At 35.2% G+C, this 23,558-nt stretch overlaps 1 protein-coding gene across 2 annotated transcripts in view; it reads left to right on the top strand.

Annotated features, from left to right (window-relative positions):
* Positions 1–12,951, top strand: part of ssp6 (PDZ domain-containing short spindle 6) — a 149,575-nt gene extending 136,624 nt beyond the window's left edge. Inside the window, exons 3-6 of one of the 2 annotated variants that reach the window (XM_083122039.1) lie at positions 385–487; positions 1,623–1,750; positions 2,899–3,481; positions 11,723–12,951. In XM_083122039.1, the coding sequence (XP_082978165.1) occupies positions 385–487; positions 1,623–1,750; positions 2,899–3,481; positions 11,723–12,624 (1,716 nt within the window). In that variant the 3' untranslated portion in view covers positions 12,625–12,951. The remainder of the gene's footprint in view (positions 1–384; positions 488–1,622; positions 1,751–2,898; positions 3,482–11,722) is intronic. The other variant, XM_083122040.1, reaches the window with a different exon arrangement.
* Positions 12,952–23,558: the final 10,607 nt, after the last annotated feature.

A 23,558-nucleotide genomic window follows, 5' to 3' on the forward strand; every position in this document is an offset into this window, starting at 1 on the left:
CCCGCCGACCCCCTTAACAACATTCCTGGCTTCAAGGTTATGACTTGTGGGCGGGCAGGGCATGTATGTATATAATTTACATTAATCTTGTCCTCCTCATAATATTCAAAATCTGAATGACAAATTATGTAATTCAAGCTGAAAAATACTTTTAAAACTATTTTTGAATGAGTGAATTTACAGTTTAAAGTGGAATCTGAACCACTATGTATCGAACCTGGGACCCCCTTGATTACAAGGTAACAATGTTAACACTACACCATCGGTGAGGCACAGTGTTATACAATAATGTAGAATGATCCATCAGTTTATGTATCAATTTATTTTTTATTTTAATGATCAATTACTGAAATGTATGCAATGTGTGTAAATTTATTCTTTCAGAGTTATGGGATTCACTATAAGAAGGAGCAGGAAATTGAAGTGATAACATATGTCGATTATGTAGACTATGATGGTCCTGCATTTCGTGCTGGAATGAGGGAAGGTATGATTACATATTTTGTCCTATAAACGTATGCCACATTGAGTGTAAAGTTGCATATTTCTTGGAGAAAGGTATTGGAGCGCTGCATAACTTTGATATAAACGATGAAAAGACACATCTAACCTTTTTCTTTTTTGCGCACAGCATTAATAAAAATAATCTCATTTTATATTTTTGATTCATTGTTATAGCTGTTCAATTGATCTGCCAACATTAAGATAAAGTTGAAACCCATGGGCACAACTTGGACCTAACTTTGGGGGAAGGGGGTAGAATTGAATTTGGGGATTAACTTTTGGGGGGAAGAATAGTTTACTATCACATAAAAATAAAATCCAGTACCATTTTGCTAAATAACTGTTACATTTGCGAAAGCATAAAAATAACTTTTTATTTTTCAAGCCCCAGAAGGTTAATAAAGATCCTCTTAACTTGTAAATTTCATATAATCTGAAAATTGGGAGTGGGGCAAGTGCCCTCCTTTCCCCTTCCAAGTTATGCCTATGTTGAAACTCTGTAATGAGGTTGCAGTTAACCCATACAGTAATTATTTAGAAACCTATAAGAACTTACATGTACTGGTAGTGCCAAGAAAATATAGAAATAAGGAAAATAAAATACAAAAAGTTGACAACTGGATATGCATATTCTATATTGGAAATTTAAGGTAAAATGGGAGGTGATTTTAGATAAGAAGAAAGATCTTAAAAGTAGGATGAAGCAAAATGTGAAGAGAATAAAATTACTATTGGGGGAAAATGAGTGGGGAGGGAGAAGGGGTATTTTCTGGAGAAGTAGTCATACTTAATCTATTTTACATATCTCGCCAAAATGCCTGTTTGGAATAAAATAGCATTTATTTATATTTCTTTTCATTTGTTCAAAGGTGGACCCTCCTGTCATGTGTCGTTACTGCATGTGAAGAGAAATAAGATAATACATGAAAATATAACCTTATGAAGTGCAAAATTTGTTTTAATTAAATAAATATATACTTGTACGTGCTCTCATGGCATGTTTGATGTAATACAGTAATTTATAAAATTGAAATCAATATAAAGTAAATTGAATTACTCTTGAATATTATTTTGTTTTAAATAATAAGCTTATCTTAATATTACCTTTTACATTTCAGGGGATGTGATCTTGTCTATCAATGGACATGATATGGAAAAGGCAGATCACAAAACTCTAGTCAATTTTATCAAAAATTGTGATTCAAGAATGAGAATGGTGGTGTTATTTGAAGACTGTGTCAGAAAGGTACGTACTGTGGCTTTCATGTGATTTCAAATCTGATTCTGGTCATATATTTTTTTTGTCTTTAAACCATATCATCATCATCATCATCCTTCGCAATTTCCTTCCTCTGGCTGGGTCGGCATAGAAGTCGAGCCTCTCCATTTTCTTGTCTTCTTCCACCGTTCCTCTCTTTCCATGGTGTTCCAATCTTGTCCTCTTCTCGTACCTCTCTCCTCTTTCCACCGACATCATATGTGGTGTACAAAAATGCCATTCAACATTTTTTTCAGTCTAATTATCCAGTCATTTATAAAAATGCCTAATTTTATTTAATTTAGCACTGATATTGTGTGACAAAAGTAGATTTTATAATCAAACTATCGCTAATTTAATATTTTGATTATTACATGTGTAATTTTTTTTAATATTTTAAAGTAAAACTCTGGTTAGATTGTGATATGATTGCAATGAAAAGCTTACATATTAATGTATAGTCCATGCGTTTACTTCGTTAACGTCGAAGAACTAAAGAAAGCCGCCGCCACAAACGTGAGTGGGGATAAATAGCGGGCAAGTTGTTTTCGTCCAATGACACTCAACCTTCAGCCAATGGGCGCAGCTGTCATTCTGCTCATCTACTCCACGTGGAGTCTGTAACATGACTGCAGATACGCTGTTGCCATACTTTGCAACTTCAATATGGAGATCGTGGGAAGGTGGTTGTGTATGGAGGAATAAGGTGACGTAGAGTAGATGTGAGGCAACACTGTGCGTTGAATGTGATTGTTGCAGCTGGTGGGCACGCTCCGTTGAAGACTTCAAAGCCAGCCGGTCGTTAACGTACCTAGTGCGTTGACTATAGAAACATTCTCAACAACTTTAAATTGTTACAATATTCAAACACAGATCTCCGTGGCAGAGTGGTTAGCACAGCACACTACAATGTCAGGTATCCAGATTCAAATCCTGGTCTGGGCATGGGTGTCCTTTCTGAGCATCCCTTCATCAAGTTCATCACTCATCCTCATCGTCATACTTAGCCAAAGAAAAATTATGTAAATTAAGCCAGTTCAATCAACAAATATCAATGATAAGAGTAGCAGCATTGGTTGAAAGTGGTATCAGCCCAGCCATATTTAATTGGTTTCTTAAAACTGTTAATTTTCTAGGTGGAGCTTCACATGAGGTACATCCAACTGCAGAGAGTGCTACAGGGAAAGATGAACGAACTCGAACGACTGTGCAGAAAAGAGCAGGAGCTACTTCAAGGAAAATGGAAAAGCCACAGTTTGCCAGCAAGGAAGAAAAGCACAACAGATTACTCGCAAGTTAGTGCTTGGAATCAAGAACTCTGCAGATCGACGTTTTCAACAGAGGACGTTGCAAGGCCGCCCCGAACTTACGAACACGAGCAACGATATCGAGCGTACATGCCAAGTGGTGCTGAATACTTTGATTGGTCTCACGCTCGCAGAAAAGCCTGTGATATTCACAGCGTTGTCAAGGGCTATTATCAAACAGCCACTTCCTCAGTATCTACGAAATCCAGCAAATACCAAGAATATGATAAAACGCACTCCTGCAATCCGTGCGTGAAAAACAAGGACAGTTCAAGTCTAGAAGCTTACGATCTAGCAAGCCCCTGCTGTGATCCCAGATGTGTGCCTTCCAGTAAGCGGAGATCTCGCCACGGTGAACACAAATCAAAAGAACATAAATCATCCAAATCAAATTCTCATCATGATTCTAAAGGTAAGTTTTGCAATCCAACGTGGGGTCCAGGGCATTGGACATGTAAGGAAGATTTCAGACCGAAGCAAAAAGTGATAAGTCACTTAGAAGCGAACCCTCAGGAATCAATGCAACCTTTCAAACCAAAGTGACAAGACAAGCTACACATGTCGGTTGTTGCTTGTGTATCCCTCAGACAGGGCCATTTTCTCAATACCATGCATCGTGTAGTCTCTTGTCTGTTGTTCACGCATGCACGGCCCATGCTTGCTTATGGACTGAAGGGACCAGTGTTGCTTGTTTCTTTGGTGCAAATATCCGCTTCGGTCTGAAATCTCCCCAAGAGCAAACCAGGAACTAAGAAAATGAACAGCCTGTGCGAGAACATTACCAGATTAAGTTCATCTAGAAGTCCAGATTTTACACATTTTTTTCAAATAACTTAGTGATTAATTCACCTAGTCTGCTTATACACTCTTAAAGTATTAGCGTTTCTTCTACTTTTATTGCCATGTACCATACCAATGATGTATTCACACAAAAACTTCATATGTTACCGTACATTTTCATGTAGGCAAACTTGTATGACTAGTTGCAAAACAAAATTTACCTAGAGACAGACAGCAAATTAATAGCAGTGATAAATGGATCTCCCCCACCCCTGCATATCAATATAATGAGTCATATTTGCAAAAAATATAGATTTTCATTAGATTTCAAATGTCGCCATTGCAATAGCATACAAGTTGTATAACTAGCACAGTGACTGCACCAGAGGGGGCAAATGCTCTATTCTGGACCCCTCTCCCCATCCAGCAAGGATAAAAAATGTTCTTGCAGCCCAAGTATGCATTTTTGTATGTTATTTAGAGGGTTATGAAACCCCAGAATAGAATACTGAACCTGCATCATTTTTATGATTCCATCACTGTCCCTTCTACATAAAAATTCCTGGATAATTACTTCTGAAACTGTATCTACATTCCACATCTCCATTTTCATACACCAAACCTAAAAAAAATTCAGATTCAAGTTTTGAGCACATGGAATGTATTGTATATATTAAATGTGTAACCTCGGTAAATTCAATTAATGTTATCCATGAAATCCTCATGCACAGGCTTTAATACTATCTATTTTATATTTGTAATAATGTTTAACTAGCAGTGTACAAATATTCTTCCTTATTTTGAAAGTGTTAGAAGTTAAATGTGTACAGAATTTTTCTATCACTTTCAAGCATGTTCTAAAAATATGCCTTTGCTATTTGTAAATTGTGAATTACTTAGGAAGACGAGTCGATAAAATGTGACACATTAAGGAACTGTTAATCTCAAATATTCTTCTTTCAGGAAGTGTTGGAGGTGAAGATATATTATCGAATGAAATGTCATTTACTATTAATGCTTTGTTTATTAAAATCCTATCATAGATGGATGAGAATATGTGTGCATATTGTTTAAGAAATTATATAATGTTTAAATGAATATCATTAGACACATATTTTGACATGAATTAATTATTATAATTAAAAACTGTATTTTCTAGGATGATAATACCTTTTAATTATTGATTCTATCTTATATTGTTCAATTTACTTCCATTGTGATTGTTCTTTGAATTCAAGCTTCATATATGAAGATACTCTGGTCTAGAGTATTCTGCTTTATCGTAGTGGATCCTAGATTCTACATCTTTTCCTTGCAACACTGTTTTTCAAATTATCCATTTGTGGGTGAGCATGTGGATTCATGTCCTATATCTTAATAAGCATAGATCCGAACTAAATTCAAATAAAAATCTCTTGATTAAAAATTGATTGGAGTGAATTTGTTTCGATTGGAAGTTGTACCACAACTTCAATTTGTGTGAATTGTATCCAATTGTAGATCTGTATTGATTTCCTGAAAAATTACATGAAATAATTCTAACTCAACTAACGGATTCCAATTGTACACAGTTCATTCCAACTCTCCGATTCCAACACAGAATCTAAAAATCTCATATTGGCTATTGGAGCCAAAAGATTTCCAGCTGATATATTCTGCTACATCATTTATTCCTCCACACAAAATGTCTTTATATCTTCACAACAAACCCCATTTTCTCATTAAAAAGAAAAATATGAACATCTACTTCTATATATTTATTTTCTTGTAGTTTACGGTTATTACAAGCATAAGAAAACAGTTTTTCGTTGTGACGTTTCAGGAGAACACACGAGTGATGAAGGGAGCGTGTGTTTGTGTTCTCCTGAAACGTCACAACGAAAAACTGTTTTCTTATGCTTGTAATAACCGTAAACTACATGAAAATAATTCTACAATGCAAGCAATGCGTACATACAAGAAAAACTAAAAAATATTTCTATATATTAAAAACAAAACAAATTCAAAACCTGTGAGTTGTTTTGTCTTCCGAATATGTGGACTGGCCTCAATGCTTCATCATGGATTGAGTCATGAAAAGGTTAAAATAGTTAACAAGGATGAAAAAGTACACAACTTGATCTGATCATTTCACTGCAGCGATCAGTCATAGCTGGAAGGAATGGCTGTGATCACTGCAGTGAGATGATCATAACCTGAAGATTTACATTTCTTAATCTTTAACTATTTTAACCCTCCTTTATACTTTACCTGAGGAAGAGACTGAAGCTTTCCAAAAATTTGGAGAACAAAATAATCACGTGATGTGATTTCATCTCTTGACAACACATGGTGTGAATTACAAACTTTTTAAAATCAATATCTACAACCATCTTTTACAGTACTATACATCATACATTCCATTTGCATTTTTTAAACAAAATACCAGCCACATACAAGAAGCACCAATAAAGCAGGTGCCGGAAAAACAGTTGAAGGATTTCACAATTTCTTTTTCCAGAATAAAAATGGTTCCATCCTATATTTTCTGAACATGTTAATTTATTGTTTAGAGTATAGAAGTAATTCTTGCTATATATGATTGCATATTAATACGATTGGCTTTCTTTATTTCAGAATCATACCTTTGTTGTATTCTATGTAAATACTAATAATTACATTGTGTTCCATGTTTAGCTGAAAGCATTATTACAGGTACTATCTTTTGAAATATTTACATGTTCACCCGCTGTTCTTGTCGACAACTAACAAATAATTATTGATTCCAATGACCAATTTGAAACCACATTTCCTTAGCATGTGTGGATTTTTATTCTTGACATGTTAAAAACAGGATGATTGTTTTATCATGATGATTTAATAATAACAACCTGTTGTGCAACAGCCCTTGAGGGCCAAGGACTACCTACAGACTGCCAGCCTCTCTCACCAGAGGTTGTGCAAGATCATCCAACCAGTTACAGGCCGATGTGTGGTCAGTACGACAAACCCCCAGTTGTTGTGGGCTTTCCATGGCTGGGTTACGTTACTCATTTGTAGCTACCCGGTACACTGACTGAAATCTCAGTACAAAGTTATTACACTACCTCCAAGGACACTCAAACCAGCATGTGACCCTTAGATCAAGTCCCAAGTCTTAAAATGTACGGTCACGGTGCAAGGCGCCATAACAATTTATGATAACAGGAATTATAGCAGTGAAATATAATAATGAAAAAGTATGGGAGAGAGAGAGAGAGAGAGAGATGAAATGTAAATGTACACAAGTTATTTCAAATATTTGTGTGAAGATCTTTTTTTCTAATATTACACAACCACTGCATTGTGCTATAAGTTATGTTTATTCGTTAAAGAATTTCTATTACCCCAGCCTTTAGATATTTTTCTATCATAACAGGTAATTTAATCTAAATATATAAAGTTTTTTCAATCTTTCTACTTGAACATTTATAAATTCCAGAAATATTCAAGGTGCATTCAATAAATAACCGGAAAAGTAGCATAACAAATCTAAAATATGACTGTGATTGTTATATGTTTATTTTGTTAAGGCATCTGTAAGCTATTCATAGCTGGGGCTGGCACACCAACCTCTCGCACGGGATGCTGGGAAACAGTTACACCCTTACAGGAGTGCTCCAAGCTGGAGCAGCAGTGAAGGTGTGAAACCGATAGAAATTCGTCGCCGCATGACAGTTCAGTACGTTTACAACTGTACGAGTTGATCACAAGTGTACAAGTGGGCTGACAAGTTCAAAAAGGGCATAATCAGTGTTGAAGATTCTCCGCATCCAGGTCGCTCTGTCATTGCAGTCATGGAAAGCAACATTGCTCAAGTGGAGGACTTGATACGGGAGAACCGGTGTATTACTGTCAGTGAAATTGCTTCCCAGATGGAAATAAGTGTAGGATCAGCCCACCATATCAGTCATGACAACTGAAAGCAGCCATTCTGCAGAGACGACTTGGTCTGGTGTCCACTGGTGTGCTTTTGCTCCATGACAATTTCAGACCACACACTGCCACATTGTCTCCCATCGAGGACCTAAAGTTTGAGTGCTAACCCCACCCTCCATATTCACCCGATCTTGCACCTTCAAATTTCCACACCTTTGGCGGACTGGAAGATGAACTAAGTGGATCAAGGTTCCAGAATGACGACGAAGTCCAGTCAGTTGTGCATGAATGGTTACACATGCGTCCAAAATAATTTTTCCCTGTGGAATCAGTGCACTTATCTTAGGTGTATTGAGCTAGGGGGGGGGGGGGACTATGTTGAAACATAGTACTGTAGTTCATTTGGTGCTTGTAATAAATATTGGTTACAACATATTTCTGGTTATATATTGAATGAGCCTTGTATTAAACAGTGGCACAGGAAAATTTCTAGTTGAAAAGGGGTTCACAAAGATCATGATTTTCTGAATATTGATCAACAGCTTCCTCTTAAATCTGCCCTTGTCTCTTATCAGTGTGAAGTAACGACAAACCATGCCTGTGCTCAAAAGAAAGCACTTTTAATGCATCAAAAACAACAATGTTGAGCAAGTGACAAAACAATCATCACATTCTAATAATGAGTAACCTTTCTCCTCTCTCTTTTATCCATGTTCACAGCTGATGTTATTTGGAATGTGTTCCAGATTTTGTAAGATGTTTTCAGTTTCTTCACAGATTATCTTAGAATGCATTTGAAATGTAGTCCAGTACTGATTGCTATAGTGGAAACAGACACACCACTATACTTGCTTTAGACCTGTATGCTATCAAGCCAGTGAATGCTTTCTAATGCCATGCATGACTGGATCTGTTAACTGTTGCTTCAACATTGAAAGCACTTTTCTATGTAAACAAAAGAAAATGCCAAAATATCATATACTACTAGTCAAAATGTGGTTAGAAGTTATCTTCTCCAAAATTGCATTCATTGCTTGTAAATTCAATTATTAGTTTTTATAAATGAAATTAATTGCACTATGAAATTGCAAACAAATAGGTAATAATTATTCTTACCAGGGGTAATGAAAACTATGCAACCAGTAAATATGTTGTTAGTATGAGATGTCATAATGATATTAATTTCAGTTTTAAAAACTAATACTTTCATCTATTGCTGAACATGAATCATATCGTTATGTTAATTTTGATCTGAATTTGTAACTTAAAAGAAATTGAAGCCCATTTTCACAAAATGTACAAACTAAAAATGACATAGCAGGACTATGAAGATACATATCCTTATATAGACAGTGGATTTTTATTAATAGTTTCCATTCTGGCAGAAATTGCCATTTTTTAAATATTTTTTTTGAGCGGCCTCCCTGATACATTTTTAGGACTCCATAACCACTCCAACTTATTTCAAATTTACAAACATTTTAAACAAGAACAATAAGTTGAAAGATTTGGAATATTAACAACTTTATACACACATACTAAATATACATAACCTAATTCAAATCTTATACATACTTTACTATAAATAACAATTCTGATGCACTTTGTAAAATTTTTCTTTACAATAACTCAACAGTCTCAAATGAACAACCCCGTAATGTAGTGGTTAGCATTAAGTAATATGGCGCCAGGGATTCTTGGTTTCTGAATCTTCTATAAAGCATTCACACGTCACTGTTTGTACCACCATCTCTTCCACCAGCTCCTATCATTCAGTCTCATTGTTTCAATTAACACAGGGAGGTAGAAAATATTATGTTAAGTGATCAAAATGAAAGAACATCCTGAAGTATTATAATTCTGTGTGACTTTGTGAAAAAAATGTCTTTATTTGCCTATCGAGTAAATACTTCTTTCACAAAAAAAGTCACTCGGCAGATATTTTCACATTTGGATACTACTTTACCTAGCATCGTGCCTTGTGATCAAGGGGTCCCAGGTCTGATACCCAACGGATGCACATAGTGGTTCATATCCCAAACTTCTGGCCCAATCACGATTAGCCCATACGTGCATAAAGTGGACTTAAAACAGAAACTCAAACAAAGAAACTACTTTACCTACATCTTCATTTATAGTTTCTTCACATCTTCATGTTATGTAAAATGAGACCTCACTGTGCTAAATCTCAAATTTGTATCATCTACTCGGCTAAAGAACAAAATGAATGTTTAGCAGATCCAGTCAAGATACTGACAGTGGTATTAATTAATGTGCTGTAATTGTTTGTTTGCTTATTTTCTTCTATACTGTCTTCTACTTCTCAAGTAGCTTTGTCATATGCTTCTGTATAAGTACCAACAAATTATTATCCCTTATCAGTTTTTCTTCCCCAGCCCCCCCTTCCCCCTTTTGAATGAAATGCTTGGCATCCTGGCTTTTGCTGGCTTCTTCACTCGATTTTTAACCCCTTCACTAGGTAAAGAAGAAACTAAAATCAAACCATTCGATATATGCTAACAATTAGAAAACTAATATTTATTGGTGAGACATGTTCAAAATACCTTGTATGCACAGTTGAAATTAAATATAAAATGTCAAAACGATATATTATTCATAATGTAAACAATTTTAAATATATAAATACTGCATTAGGTTTTAAACTATAAAATATATAAAAGTTTGATCCCTGACCTAATATGTCTAAAATGTGCCTACATTCACAATCTAACATTTAGCAATTTAATATAAATTATAGTATAATGTAAATATAATGCATTAATACCATAAAAACAAACATAACTATGACAGTTACTCTGAGTTTGACATATGCAGGATGAAAATTCAATACCGTTTCTTATATTTTGTGTTTTTTAAACTTTGGAACAATAAATTATGTAACAATATTGCATTATGTTTTTGAATATATTAATTTTTCAATATAATTAATTCCATTGTGGCTTGTAATCAAGGGATCCTGGGTTTGATTCCCGGTGGGAGCACATAGTGGTTTCGATTCCACTTTAAACTGTACACTCAGTCCCGATTAGCCTTCAACGGGATAAAGTGGACTAAAAAAAAATAATCAATCAATTCCATTGTGCTAGTTTCTTATACAGTTTATTTTTTAATGTAAATATAATAAAAGTTCATCTAACTTTTAAAGAACTTGAACATGCAGTGAATCGCTCTCAAGTTTTAGAGAAGAATCATGAAGAACTTTGATTTACCATCTTCACCTCTGTGTATGTACTAAATACTAAAACTGTGCACAAGGTAATTTAAGCATGTGACATTAGGTTAATGTTATTTTCGGCATTGAAATTAGAGAGAACATGACTAAAACCTGTGGGAAATACCTACATGTAATATTAGAATTTTTCTTCATTTAAATCAAACTGAAAGAATAAAGGTATCCAAGACACCTACCAAACATCAAAAATAGGCAAATTTACTTCTTCAAGTTTTTCCAAAATGTATTTTTCAATCCAATAAGCTATCAAAACTAGTTTTTTTAAGTCATTGTATCATATTACTTTCTCATAGCAAGACGTGTACTATATTCTATGATTCCAATTACTACCGACTTATTGCCAATATAAATGTGCAATCGATATGTATTTATTTTTTATTGGCAATTTATTTTTAGTTTCAAATATGAATGTAATATTTACATAGATAATAAGGCAAACAATGAAATTTGCGTAATCACAATAACAAAATTAAATATATATAACTGAGAATCACGCTTTATAATCTTGTAAAAAATCATTTATGTACTATTAGTTAACCTTACATTTTGTCGCTTATTGCTTTGAAAACCTATTGGTTAATTTTGCAAAATATTATCCAAAAAACAATACATATAATTCAAATTTGTAGGGCATGTTACAAAAATAATTAGTAAAGGGGTTAAATTTGCAATTTCCTTCTATGCTTGTAGTTGCAATTAATTTTTCTGTTTTGATTCTTTTAGCCTGGAAGGAGAAAGGGTACCGAATCCCCCCCACAAGTCCTGTTCATCCGATCATTCCACAGCCCTCCTATCATCGTAGTAGATACTTTGGCGCACCAGCTAGCCACTGCAGTCTTCACTCTTGCACCTCAAGCGAGTTCAGTGCAGGTAGAGACAGTAGTCTAGAAGATACTACCGCTTCTTACACTACCTCTATCAGTACCGATACCTTGTACTGGGACAATGAAGGTGGTATGAACTTTTCAGCTCTCTCCGACACCGGGACGGGGCCTCCGCACGGAAGGCAACGCTCGAAATCCACAAAGCGATCACCATCGTCGCACCAGAAAGGATCGACCGAGAGACACTACATGACGTCCCAGCAGCCTCTTCCCTCTAGCTACACTTCCGTCAAGCCGAAGTCGTGGGACAACTTGACGACGAAGGCTTTCGGAGGTTACGGATTTGGTTATGGGTACCTGGACACTACGACACCCAAAGGAAGATCCGTCCACAAAAGTCACAAGGGCTCTTCCCAGAAGCATTACGACTACCGCGAGAGCATAAGGAAGCAAGCGCACATGCTGTACAACCCCCACAACGTCTCCAGTTACCCGAGCAGGATAACACCAAAATCTACAGAAAGTTTACTTGGACTTCCGAAGTACTCCGATCCCACGCTGTCCGATTCGAGTCTCAGCTGTGATTGTCTGGATGCTACCTCGCCAGTCAACGAGAAACCGCACATGATCCCCAGGAAGTCGAGTGATAATATTTTCTTCCCGCGCCCTGGGCCATCTGGTGCCTCAAATCCAAACATTTGCACTTCCAATTCTGGCCACAAGGTTCAAACTGACAAAGCTATTCAGACTGACAAAGCGTTAGCAAGGAAATCTGATAAGTCAGAAGTTACTAGGCTGTGATAATGTGGTAAGTAGGTAGAATGAAATGTTAGTAAAAAAGTGTATGTGCAGAGCACAAGAACAATTGTAATGTCATCTAGTGTTTGTAAATTGTATTACAAACCAGTGATAGTTTGTTTAAGCAACATCAACTCCTTGTCAAACCAAAGCTTTGTTGCAATGTGATTAAGTGATATCTTGTGAAAATCTAGGTCCAATTGCATTGATTTCATTTGTTGCACAAGCCCAAAACATGACAACAGTGCTTGTCATGCCAGTGATAAGTTTCATGTGTCCATCTTGCAAATTCCTCATACATTTTATAAGGTATTCACTACAAAAAAAAAAAAAGAATCAAATTGTACACGCATGCAGAAACTGTGTATTTCTCACACATAAAGTTACTATCATGATTTCTGGTAAAAATATCAAAATATACGTATGTTAATCAAATATCAGAACAGCCATGTTAGTACATGGTATGCAGTGGCATAAAATTACTTGTGGTGATATATTTCATATAATAAAACAGTAAAATAGTTAATTTTAACTGAGGCAAATTATTTGGGTCTGTTACTACAAGGTTGTAAGTTTTCACGACACAAATGTTGCAACATTCTCAAAGAATTAGTATTTATTAACCTTAATTCCATACTATCTTTTCTTTTATCTTATATTTTTGAGTAAGAGACCACACATTCTAGAATAATAAAATGGCTATCAAAAACAGTCAGTAGAGAAATTTTATTCATTGTAATATTGTTAGACAGGCATTCAAGCAAACTAGTTCACATTCACGTGTTAATTTTTATGCTACAGCGTAGATGAACAAATAGTGTTGTAGAAAGTCAAATTTTGGCATTCCTTGAACTAATTTTTGTAAATATTACTCGCTCTAACACCTAAAAGCTGCAATATATTTTTTACGTGCAACACTGCTTGTTACTAAAGTAATAAATCGCTTGTTCTCTAATCTTTAGTTTTACTTCACCTGATTGACATCAACGGCTGCATAGGTATAAAAATGCAATTGGATCCTGAACTTTCACTGCATCACATATCTCTATATAGCATGCCTAAATTATAATGTACTCTTTAACATTTATTCTAGATATTTTGGTCAGCACCTTGCCAATATCTTGTAGCAAGTGAGCAAGAGGGAAAATGTAATAGGAACTATTTCATACTTGTATTATTTAGAAAAGTTTTTGTTTTTTGGTAAATATCTATAATCTAGGGGATCTGGTACACGAGTGAATGGGGTCCCTTTTCAGTTCTTTTATGAAGGTTTGTTAATTTCAGATATTATAACTGGGGGTGATTGCTTAAGGGTAGGTAATTGCTATTTTCTTTTTTGTTAATTAATGATTTAGATTGTTTTGAATTTTTATATATCGGGGGCAGTTGTTTCAATTTTGAATGTCAACTGGGGCTCATCACAATCTCCACTCTCCGCTATCTAATTGTGTTACATTTAACCAGAGATATATTAAAATGTGAAAGTAAACTGTCTCTCTCTCTCTCTCTCTCTCTCTCTCTTTTGGACCAGCATAACGAAACGCATGAAAGCACTTACAGCCAGTTGCCATAACTCGTTTAACACATTAAACTTGTGCGACTTTTGGAACACACCCATAGTATCTACCAATATGTGATAGCAGTCCCCCGCTTCCCTGATTTTTATCTAGCCCTCTGATACTTCCCTTATTTAATGCTTTCTAATCTCTCCTTCCGCACCTTACCCTGGGTGTCACGCGAGTAGATTATATTATAACGCCGGAATTAAGAAAGGGGGGGTTACACATAAAATTTATATTTTTCATCCTTAGGTTCTTTAACAAGTACAGAAAATGAATAAACGTCTGGTTAAATATCAGTACTCTAGTTCTTGGGAGTCAAATCATAACATTATCTTCGAGGATTACATGGGTTTGTTATATACATATTTACATACAGTTTCCACATGTTATGCATTAACCAAATCAACAAAACTCTAAATCAACAATTTGCGCACCTATGGCTTACACCATTGGCACTTCCTTTACCGCAGAGTTAGCATAACTATCTCTACGGGTCTACTCTCAGGTTAAATAATATTCCGATCATTTCAATGAGTTTCCATTACGCCTTTACTGCTTTTCTTTTGGGCATTATTATTCAATTCAGAAATATCTGAATATGCAAAGCTTTTTCTAAAGGTGACTTGGGACAGCAAACAGGGGTTGGCTTACACCAAATGCTACATTCCTATATCAGTCTAGCCACCATAAGTGGACTAAACTCGAGGAATGGTTCCTCGTTGTTTCGAAGGCGGTAAAAAACTTTTTTTTCCTAAAGCCCAACTGGCCTTTTTTATAGTCGGGGTGGGAGCCCGTGGACGTCCACCCCGTAGCACTGGAATTTTCCACTGCAACGGTCTTTTGAAAGAAAGATTCGCCAACTGGGAAGCTAAGAACGGGAATGTAATCTCCAGTAAAAAGCACAAGCACACGTTCTTACAAGCAATAACATATAAAAGTGCACATGGAAACATATTAAATAACCCTACACCTTGTAGCTGGCCAGCAATTAATTAATACAATACCACAAAGCAGTAATAGTCAATCCGACCATTACAAATATCAGTTGGCAACCTTGTCGAAATACAGGTGTGCATGTGCAAAAGTCTCCCATGAATAAGCACGAGGACAAGGCCAGAAAAATTCCCACCCTGGGAATCGAACCCAGGTCTCCTGCGTGGCAGTCAGACTCCCTACCAATTAGAGCACTGTGGCTCTCACCACGCTGCATGTTTTTTTAATAGCCACTCGCTTTGGTTCCCTTGCCCTTCCTGCATACAATTGGGGAGGAAACCTGGTCGTCACAATAGTATGATGGAGAACTATCAGTGGCATACATAAACCAGTCTTTAAGTTCTTTAAATAATTTACTTAAATTCTGGTTTAGATGTTTGTTTTAATAGTTTATATATAATGAGCAATTAACACATATATTTAAGCTAAACGTATATAAATATATGGAAAAAGGTGGTGTACCAGAAAAGACACTACATATGCTGACCAAGGCAGCCTACATTCTAAGGGAAAAAAATTAACAACATGACATTTCACCCTTCTGTCAGATTTTTTTTTTTTGTTTTGTTTTGTTTGGTTTCAAATCTGAGGAATACCCTGATAGAAAGTTGAAACATCACATTAAGGTTTTCTTTTTTTTTAGTGAAATATAGACTGTAGTGTTTTTTATGTCATGGAAACCAGGCTTAATTGAGTTACCAGTGGTTAACCCTAGAACACTAGTGTTCCAATATTACAGTGTAACTGCTGCTACGTAAATTTTACGTACATGAAGGCATCGATTTTTAAAACAACCTCTACATCATGAAAACGAATTTTTATTCATTGTGAACATTATCTTGTTTATTTTTCCTTATATTGGAGTTTTATTCTTCATTTTAAAATGGTTTTATTAAACAGAGATTATTTTAAGAGAAGGTCTTGCTTGACAACCCCGTTCATACATTAAGAATGAAGGCAAAAAGTTCGAACAATCAAAAGCAAACAATAATAATATTCATAATGCTGTAAATAAGGAACAAATGCAATTTTGAAGTCTTCCAAGAAAATAGTGCATGCTTCTAAAACTTTCGTTTTCAAAATCTAAGTATCAAATTGAATTTACAAATTCCAAAATTACGTGAAATATTTTTCTAGTTTTACTACAGCTGCGTAAAATTGACGTACAGTGCACAACATAACAAACCAAATCAAGACGATCAGCGCTTGCACCCTCCTTACCACAGTGCTGCCTTATGTCCGACAGACAACTTGAGGCACTGCTAGGCAGGGAAGTGAGTGGGTGGGAGGTAGGGGAGGGATTTGAGCGCAAAGCATACGTAAATTTTACGTACGGTAGTGTTCTAGCGTTAACATCGGTAAACGTGGTTATGTGAAGAATACACCACTAGAATCATTGCCAATTTCCCATATTCTTACTTCAAATTTATTTATGATTAACATATCGACACAGCGAAATTATTGCTTAGCCATGGATCAGATCTTGGGCTCTGGTATTACATGCCAATGCTACCATACATGCTATCAAATCAGCCTCTGGTTACATAAGTTTTATCATTAAATTCCTTTGAAAAATTCAGAGCATTAAAGATATTGGCAAGGTGAGTTTTCGTATTTTATTTACTGCAAAGAAACTTAACATGTACACTATTATCCAGTGTTGATATATTCATCAGATAATTGTCATGTATCAATCAAATCAAACATTTAAGTGCTTATTTTACTATCAGACAGATTTAAAGGCTACGTATGATTGTATTATAAAGGATATCATTTTGACAATAAATCTATGAAAACTGTGTACATACTAGAAAAAAAATATTTGAGCTATGGATGAATGGGGAGTGAAAATGTTCTATATTTGCAAACAGTTTGGTAGCTTTTAAAATAATAATTTATAAACACTATGTTAGTGACTGAATTGTTATGAAGCTATTATTTTCAAATAAGACAATAGTAATTGTATTTTTCTAAGCCTTAACAATAAATCTCGTCAATTATAAAGTTTAATTGTGGAGAATTGGCTTCAAGGATATGATGATATTACCAATTGGCACTTGTGGGGAATTTTCTTCTTTGCACACTATGGACAATTAAAACTTGCTCTGAATTACATTATGGGTATATTAGGACCAAAGCCAGTTGATAGTTTTAAAATGTTTTTGAGCAGTCTTTAAAATGCCGCACATCATTTCTGAAGTCAAAATACCCTGGAAATTGTTTCTGAACATTATAAATTAGGGATGGGGCAGGTGTTTTTTTTTGGTGATATAGTTTATCAGTAAAATTGCCAGTAATTATTTTAATGATATGATGCATCTCTAAATAGCATGTAATTTAGTGCAAAATTATGCCATTTTGTTATTTTTATGAATATAAACACACAATTTATATTTTCTAGTCCTGTAGTGTCAAAGCTATTGAACTCTCCAGGTTACATAATCTGAAGAGGTTAAATTAAGTCTTTATGGAACATTTGAAATTTTATATTGGATTGGTATCTGTAGATTTTATAGCAGTACCACTTCATATGTGTGAACAAACGATTCACATGCTCATTTTCAGTGAGATTTGAGATCGTAGCGACATGCTACACATGTTACTTGGGAACGAGGCAATGAGCAGCAACATTTCACACCATAGTGACATGACAAGCAACACAACCCTGCGTTGGATTATCAAGATCCTCAAGTGACACATGTCGCCTGTTGCTTTGGTGTGAAATCTCCCTAAGGGGATCATAGGGGAATTGTGCACACCTACGGATAATTACTCATAGCTGGCTGTGCAATAGAGATACACAAATTGCAAAAAACACTTACGCAGACTTGAACTAGAGTACTTTCTCTTGAGAAAAACAGTTTTCTTGAAATATTAATTTTTTTTAAAAAATTACAAATTACGTTCGAATTCAACATGTTTATTTTTGCACCATATCACATTAAAATAAAACCAATAAAAAGCAAGAAATACCTGATCATGCATAGAAAATGTTACTAATTTCCAGGAATACAAATTACATGGTCACAAGTCTTCTGGTGAAAATCTTCTTCCATTCATGAAGCACATCTAAACCAAATTTCATTATCTATGCCTGTTTCCAACGGATTTTTTTTTCCCATTAAAAAATTCTTAGAACTCCAGTATTGAAGATTTCATTCATCACGATGATGATAATGATCTCAATGTTGAACGACCTTTGATGAAATGGCAGGTATAATCCTGTAAGAACAAAAGGATAATTATGCATTAGTAAACTGGTGGCTAATTTAACAAATCTTATTAAACCAGATGGCTTTATGTCAGATTCATTACTTGGGAGCCATAACGTGTCCATGCATTATTTTTTGGATAGAAAACAGGTGAAAAACCTGAATTGTGGTCTTATCCTCTAGGAAGCCAATATTCTGCAAAAAAATAAATAAATAGAAAAAAATGAATACTTAGTTTAAAAATTATTCTATTATTCAAACGTTTTGGTTATTTGCATGCATGTAGGAACCTACTTCAGTAGTTTGAAGTTTTCTTTGAAATAATTTAACATTAAATATATGCTGCTGTAGTGAATATAAATTAGTCATAGATTTCTAAAGATTATTTTTCTGTCCTGTTTCACTAACAAGTTTAGTAAATGTCTAGATGTTAGTTTTATTTTCTATTGTCTGGAAGATACTTAGTTATGAATGTATAATGAATAAGAGCAACATGGGAGAAAGAAACTTTATTGTAATAATATACGGAGACATATATGTTTTATTTATATGTTCAGCACATATGTTTTTATTGACAACAGTTTGGTACAGTGTTAAAATTGTGTAAAGAAGAAACTGCCACAAATAAAAACAAAACACATGTTCATACATAATTACAATAAAATATGACATTAGCTTTAAATTATTAGAAATAAATTTAGTTCATAAAATACATAACAATCTATCTTTCTCTGTCATGCTGCACATAAAAATGTCTACCAAATGTTTAAATTCTTAGAAACAAAACAATGCTTAATTACATGATATTATTTGAAACAAAATGTAAATTAAGCAAAATTATCTTAACAGTCCAACTGTTCTTTACATTATAACGTAATTTATCACAATATTGGAATTTGAGACACACATAGCAAGAGTTCATATTTTGGATTTTGGATTAAACTAAAAGTAATTTGAAGTAAGTCTCGAAGCTTTCCTTGCGACTAATTATGAACAGATTTTCGTTAGCTCTCGGAATCTCAAAACCATTCCAGAACTCACTCCACTACCCAAGAAAATCTGTTCAAAAAATAATTCATTTCCGAATTTAAATTTTTACCTTGTGTTTCAATCAACAGAGAATTCAATACACTTGTGAAAATATAATAGTAGTGGAACATACTGAAAATCTATAACACAAAAAAAGAAAGAGGAACATGTTTGAGTGTGAAAATGGGATATGAATGGGTATTTTGTATTATAAAAATCTGACCATACCAAAACTAGAACAAACCTTGCAAATTGTCTGTATATGAAAATATGTGTTGTTTTTCATATCACTAGTAAATACCTGTGATGCTTCATGGACTTGTACATAGAAAATATTATATAAATCAAATGGTATGAAAGACATGTACAGAATGTTTTCACTGATGTGTAAATATATCATGGTTTTTAAAAAATAATGTTATAATTCAAACTTTGTATTTTTATTTTAACCTAATTTATATCCAATATATTTCATTAAGTTCAATGTAGCATATTTCGTTAGTAAGAAAACATCTTTAATTGAAAGGCCGCATAACTAAGATCTATTGACCAAGAATTTTTCATAGATAATGAGATGTTTTCACAACTGAATATTTCAAGTTCATTTTCAAGAATACGAGGGTCACTATTTATATTTTGAGCCTAACAATGAAAAAACAGGAATTTGGCATTGAAAACTGCTTTATTGTTTTTCGAAGTATTCTCCTTTATGGTCAATACACTTTTGCATTTGTTCGAACCATTTGTCAAAGCAGTTTTTCCAATCTTCTTAAGTCACCTCCATAATATGGTTTTTGAACGCATCAACGGCATCTTCCGCCGACGAAAATCGTTGTCCACGCAATTTATTCTTGACATTCGGGAACAAGAAGAATTCATTGGGTGCCAAATTAGGACTGTACGGCAGATGACCCATCAATTCGATTTTTTGACTGTTCATAAAGTCGGTCGTTAGACGAGATGTGTGACAGCTGGCATTGTCTTGATGAAGAATGATCCGACGGCGTTTGTTTGTTTTCCGTATTTGACCGAAGACCTCTGGCAAACAAATTGTTGTGTACCATTCAGAGTTGACCGTTCTACGTTCCTCTAAAGGCACAGTTGCCACATGACCAGTTTTCCCGAAAAAACAGGCGACAATTTGTTTCGATGTGCTTCGAGCACGAACAACTTTTGTTGGATTGGGTTCATCTTGAAACACCCATACAGTCGACTGCTGTTTACGTTCCGGCTCATATGCATATATCCATGATTCGTCACCTGTTACAATCTTATATACATCTTTTGACGCACCACGATTGTATTTATTGAGCATTTGTTTGCACCAATTGACGCGAGCATCTTTTTGAGTTTTTGTCAAATTGTGTGGGATCCAACGAGAACATACCTTTCTCACAGCTAAATGATCATGTAATATTTTATATATGCTGGTGGAACTAATGCCTATGGTTGCCTCAATCTCACAGTATGTCACATGACGATCTTGCAGTATTAGGTTTTGCACAGCATCAATGTTTTCTTCAACAACAACTGATTTTGGACGAGCTTCGCGAATCTCGTCGGTGAGCCAATGGCGGCCACGATTAAATTCGTTATACCAGCGTTTCACAGTGGCAAAGGATGGGGCTTCATCGCCAAATGTGGAATTAAGTTGATCGATGCACTCTTGTCTTTATAATCCACGTCGAAAATCGTAAAAAATCATCGCACGAAAATGTTCACGAGTTAATTCCATTTTATTGTTGTTGCAACATAAAGAACACAAATGAAGCTATTGACAAAACATTTGAAGTACGTTATGGTCAATAATGCCAGACGATTCCGTGCAAACGTCAAATCGCGCCTAACTTCAATCAGTGTTGCCAAGGCTCAAAATATGACCCTCTTATCTTAGAGTGGGGTATTATCTTGAACAAACATTAAAATGCAAGGAATGTTACAAAAAGTGAGGACTTTGGTATCTTTTAAAGAGAAAATTTAATTTAAAGCATAGCTCATGAACCACACATATCTTAAGATACAAATTGCCCACCTTAGAATGTCGTAAGATTTGGTATATTATATTTTGCTTGGAGTCGTAAGAGTATAAAAATGGATGTCCACATGAAGGTTATAGAAAACTGCTCTAGTACCTCATATAAAAGGTAAGTGTTAAAATGTTCCTAATAAACTTGGGGGTGATAAATGGTGATTCTCTAGCCGGGAAACCGGTCCAAGGGTAGAATCTGAACCTGGGCATGGATATTCTTTGTAAGTGACCCTTCTCAGTTTCATCAATCATTCTAATGTTTGTGATTAGACAAAAAGTGGCAGAAAAGTGAAGTAAAAATAAACCAATGAATCTAGCTATGAAATAGATATTTCTCGATGCCTTTTTAATTTCTGGATGATTCCGTAAGAAAATGTACACATCGATGAAGCAATAAGCATAACTTGGTGGGGGCAAGGGGGAACATGCCCCTGCCCCCAATATTTGAATGTTTATTAAAAATTTCCAAGTTAATGTTACTTTTGTTAATTTTCTCGGACCTGTAGTCATTTTTACGATTTCACAAATTTAACAGTTATTTGGCAAAATAATCCTGGATGCTACTTTGATTCTGCCCCCCCCCCCCCTCTTCCAAGTTATGCCCATGGATGAACCCTACATTTATACTAGAAGCAGAACCATCACACCCTTCAGTACCAAATGGACTGACTGCCAGGCAATGTGCCACAAATTTAATGCAACCATCACGGAAATTGAAAGTTTATGCCTGCTCTTAGGATTACTTATTTACCCAACATAGTGTAATTTCTCGTATTAACTTGCAGACAAGCACGGACAGACCAACTTATCAACATTATATATGCAGTTGAGGGAACCCAGGTAACTTTTGTTTTTATTCTAATTTTGATCATGTACAAGTAGCATTTCTCTTTACGTAGCTATGTAGTGCAAAATGTACTAAGATATTTCCATATGTTTTAACTTATGTCAATTTTTGGTGGTGGAGCAGTACTAGTAGCAATTGTACAGGATGTCATACAAAGTAATACCCTCTGAATGTGGAATCAAGATTTTTGTTTACGAGTTACACTACCATATGATTAAACCTGTGGCATAACAGCCCACGAGCGCCAGGCCAACCCAACCCACCACAGGTGAGATCGATCATCCAACCAGTTATGGGATGACATGTGGTCAGACATTGTTGTAGGTTTACATGACCAGGTTACACTACATACAGTGACTTGCAAAAGCTGAAAGGGAACAATTTTTTATAGACACTTCATGTAAAATGATGCTCCCCTACATGAGACCTAAATTTATGGGTGTAAGCAAAAGACAGCTTAGTTTTTCGGAGTAACAATAATAAATCATACAAACTTCGTAAGAGTGCCACAATTTGAGAAAAGAAATAAAACTCACCTCAGTTCTACCAGCTACACGAGTCACGGTACCCAGCCAGACCCTGTGGCCGAGTGGTTAGCACATCGCGCTGCGACGCCAAGGGTCCCGGGTTCGAATCCTGGTCGGGCTTGGTTGTTTGTGAATGTCCATTCATCAATTTCATCATTTCATCACTCATCCCCATCTTCGCAAATTAGCCAAGAGGCACAAAACGCGAAGTAAAATAAACTAAATCAGTCAGTCAGTCAGTCAGAGTCACGGTACCCAAGTTTCTTGAGAAGATCGATTTATGCATTGATTAAACAGCATCTGTAACAAACAGGTGAACATTTCAGTCTCACTGTGAAAAAAACTAGTTGTACTGTACTATAAATTCCAGCCTATGACATGCATACGAAGCTAATTCATGGTTTACAAAGAAAAAATAAAAGTGTAATAAAAAATAAGTGCATTATTATTAGTCGAAACTAGTAAAGAAATTACTCTGGATTGACCATGAGTTCTCAGAAATGCCAGCATCCAAAATTTGACATGGGATAGTAATAATTTATCATCCACTTTAATCAAACCACCAAAATTTATCTTCCATATCTTGTAGTTAACCGGGGTGTAAGGTGTGACCTTCCACATAGTACACCCAAATGTCAACCTCACTTCCACGTTAGTACACCCTGGACTGAAGACTAACGAGGCTCTGGCGACTGGCCCCGTGGCCAGTATAATTTTCTTTGTATTGTCCTGTTCTTT

Source organism: Lepisma saccharinum, chromosome 5 (assembly GCF_977018435.1).
Source record: "Lepisma saccharinum chromosome 5, izLepSacc3.1, whole genome shotgun sequence".
Classification (NCBI taxonomy): domain Eukaryota; kingdom Metazoa; phylum Arthropoda; class Insecta; order Zygentoma; family Lepismatidae; genus Lepisma; species Lepisma saccharinum.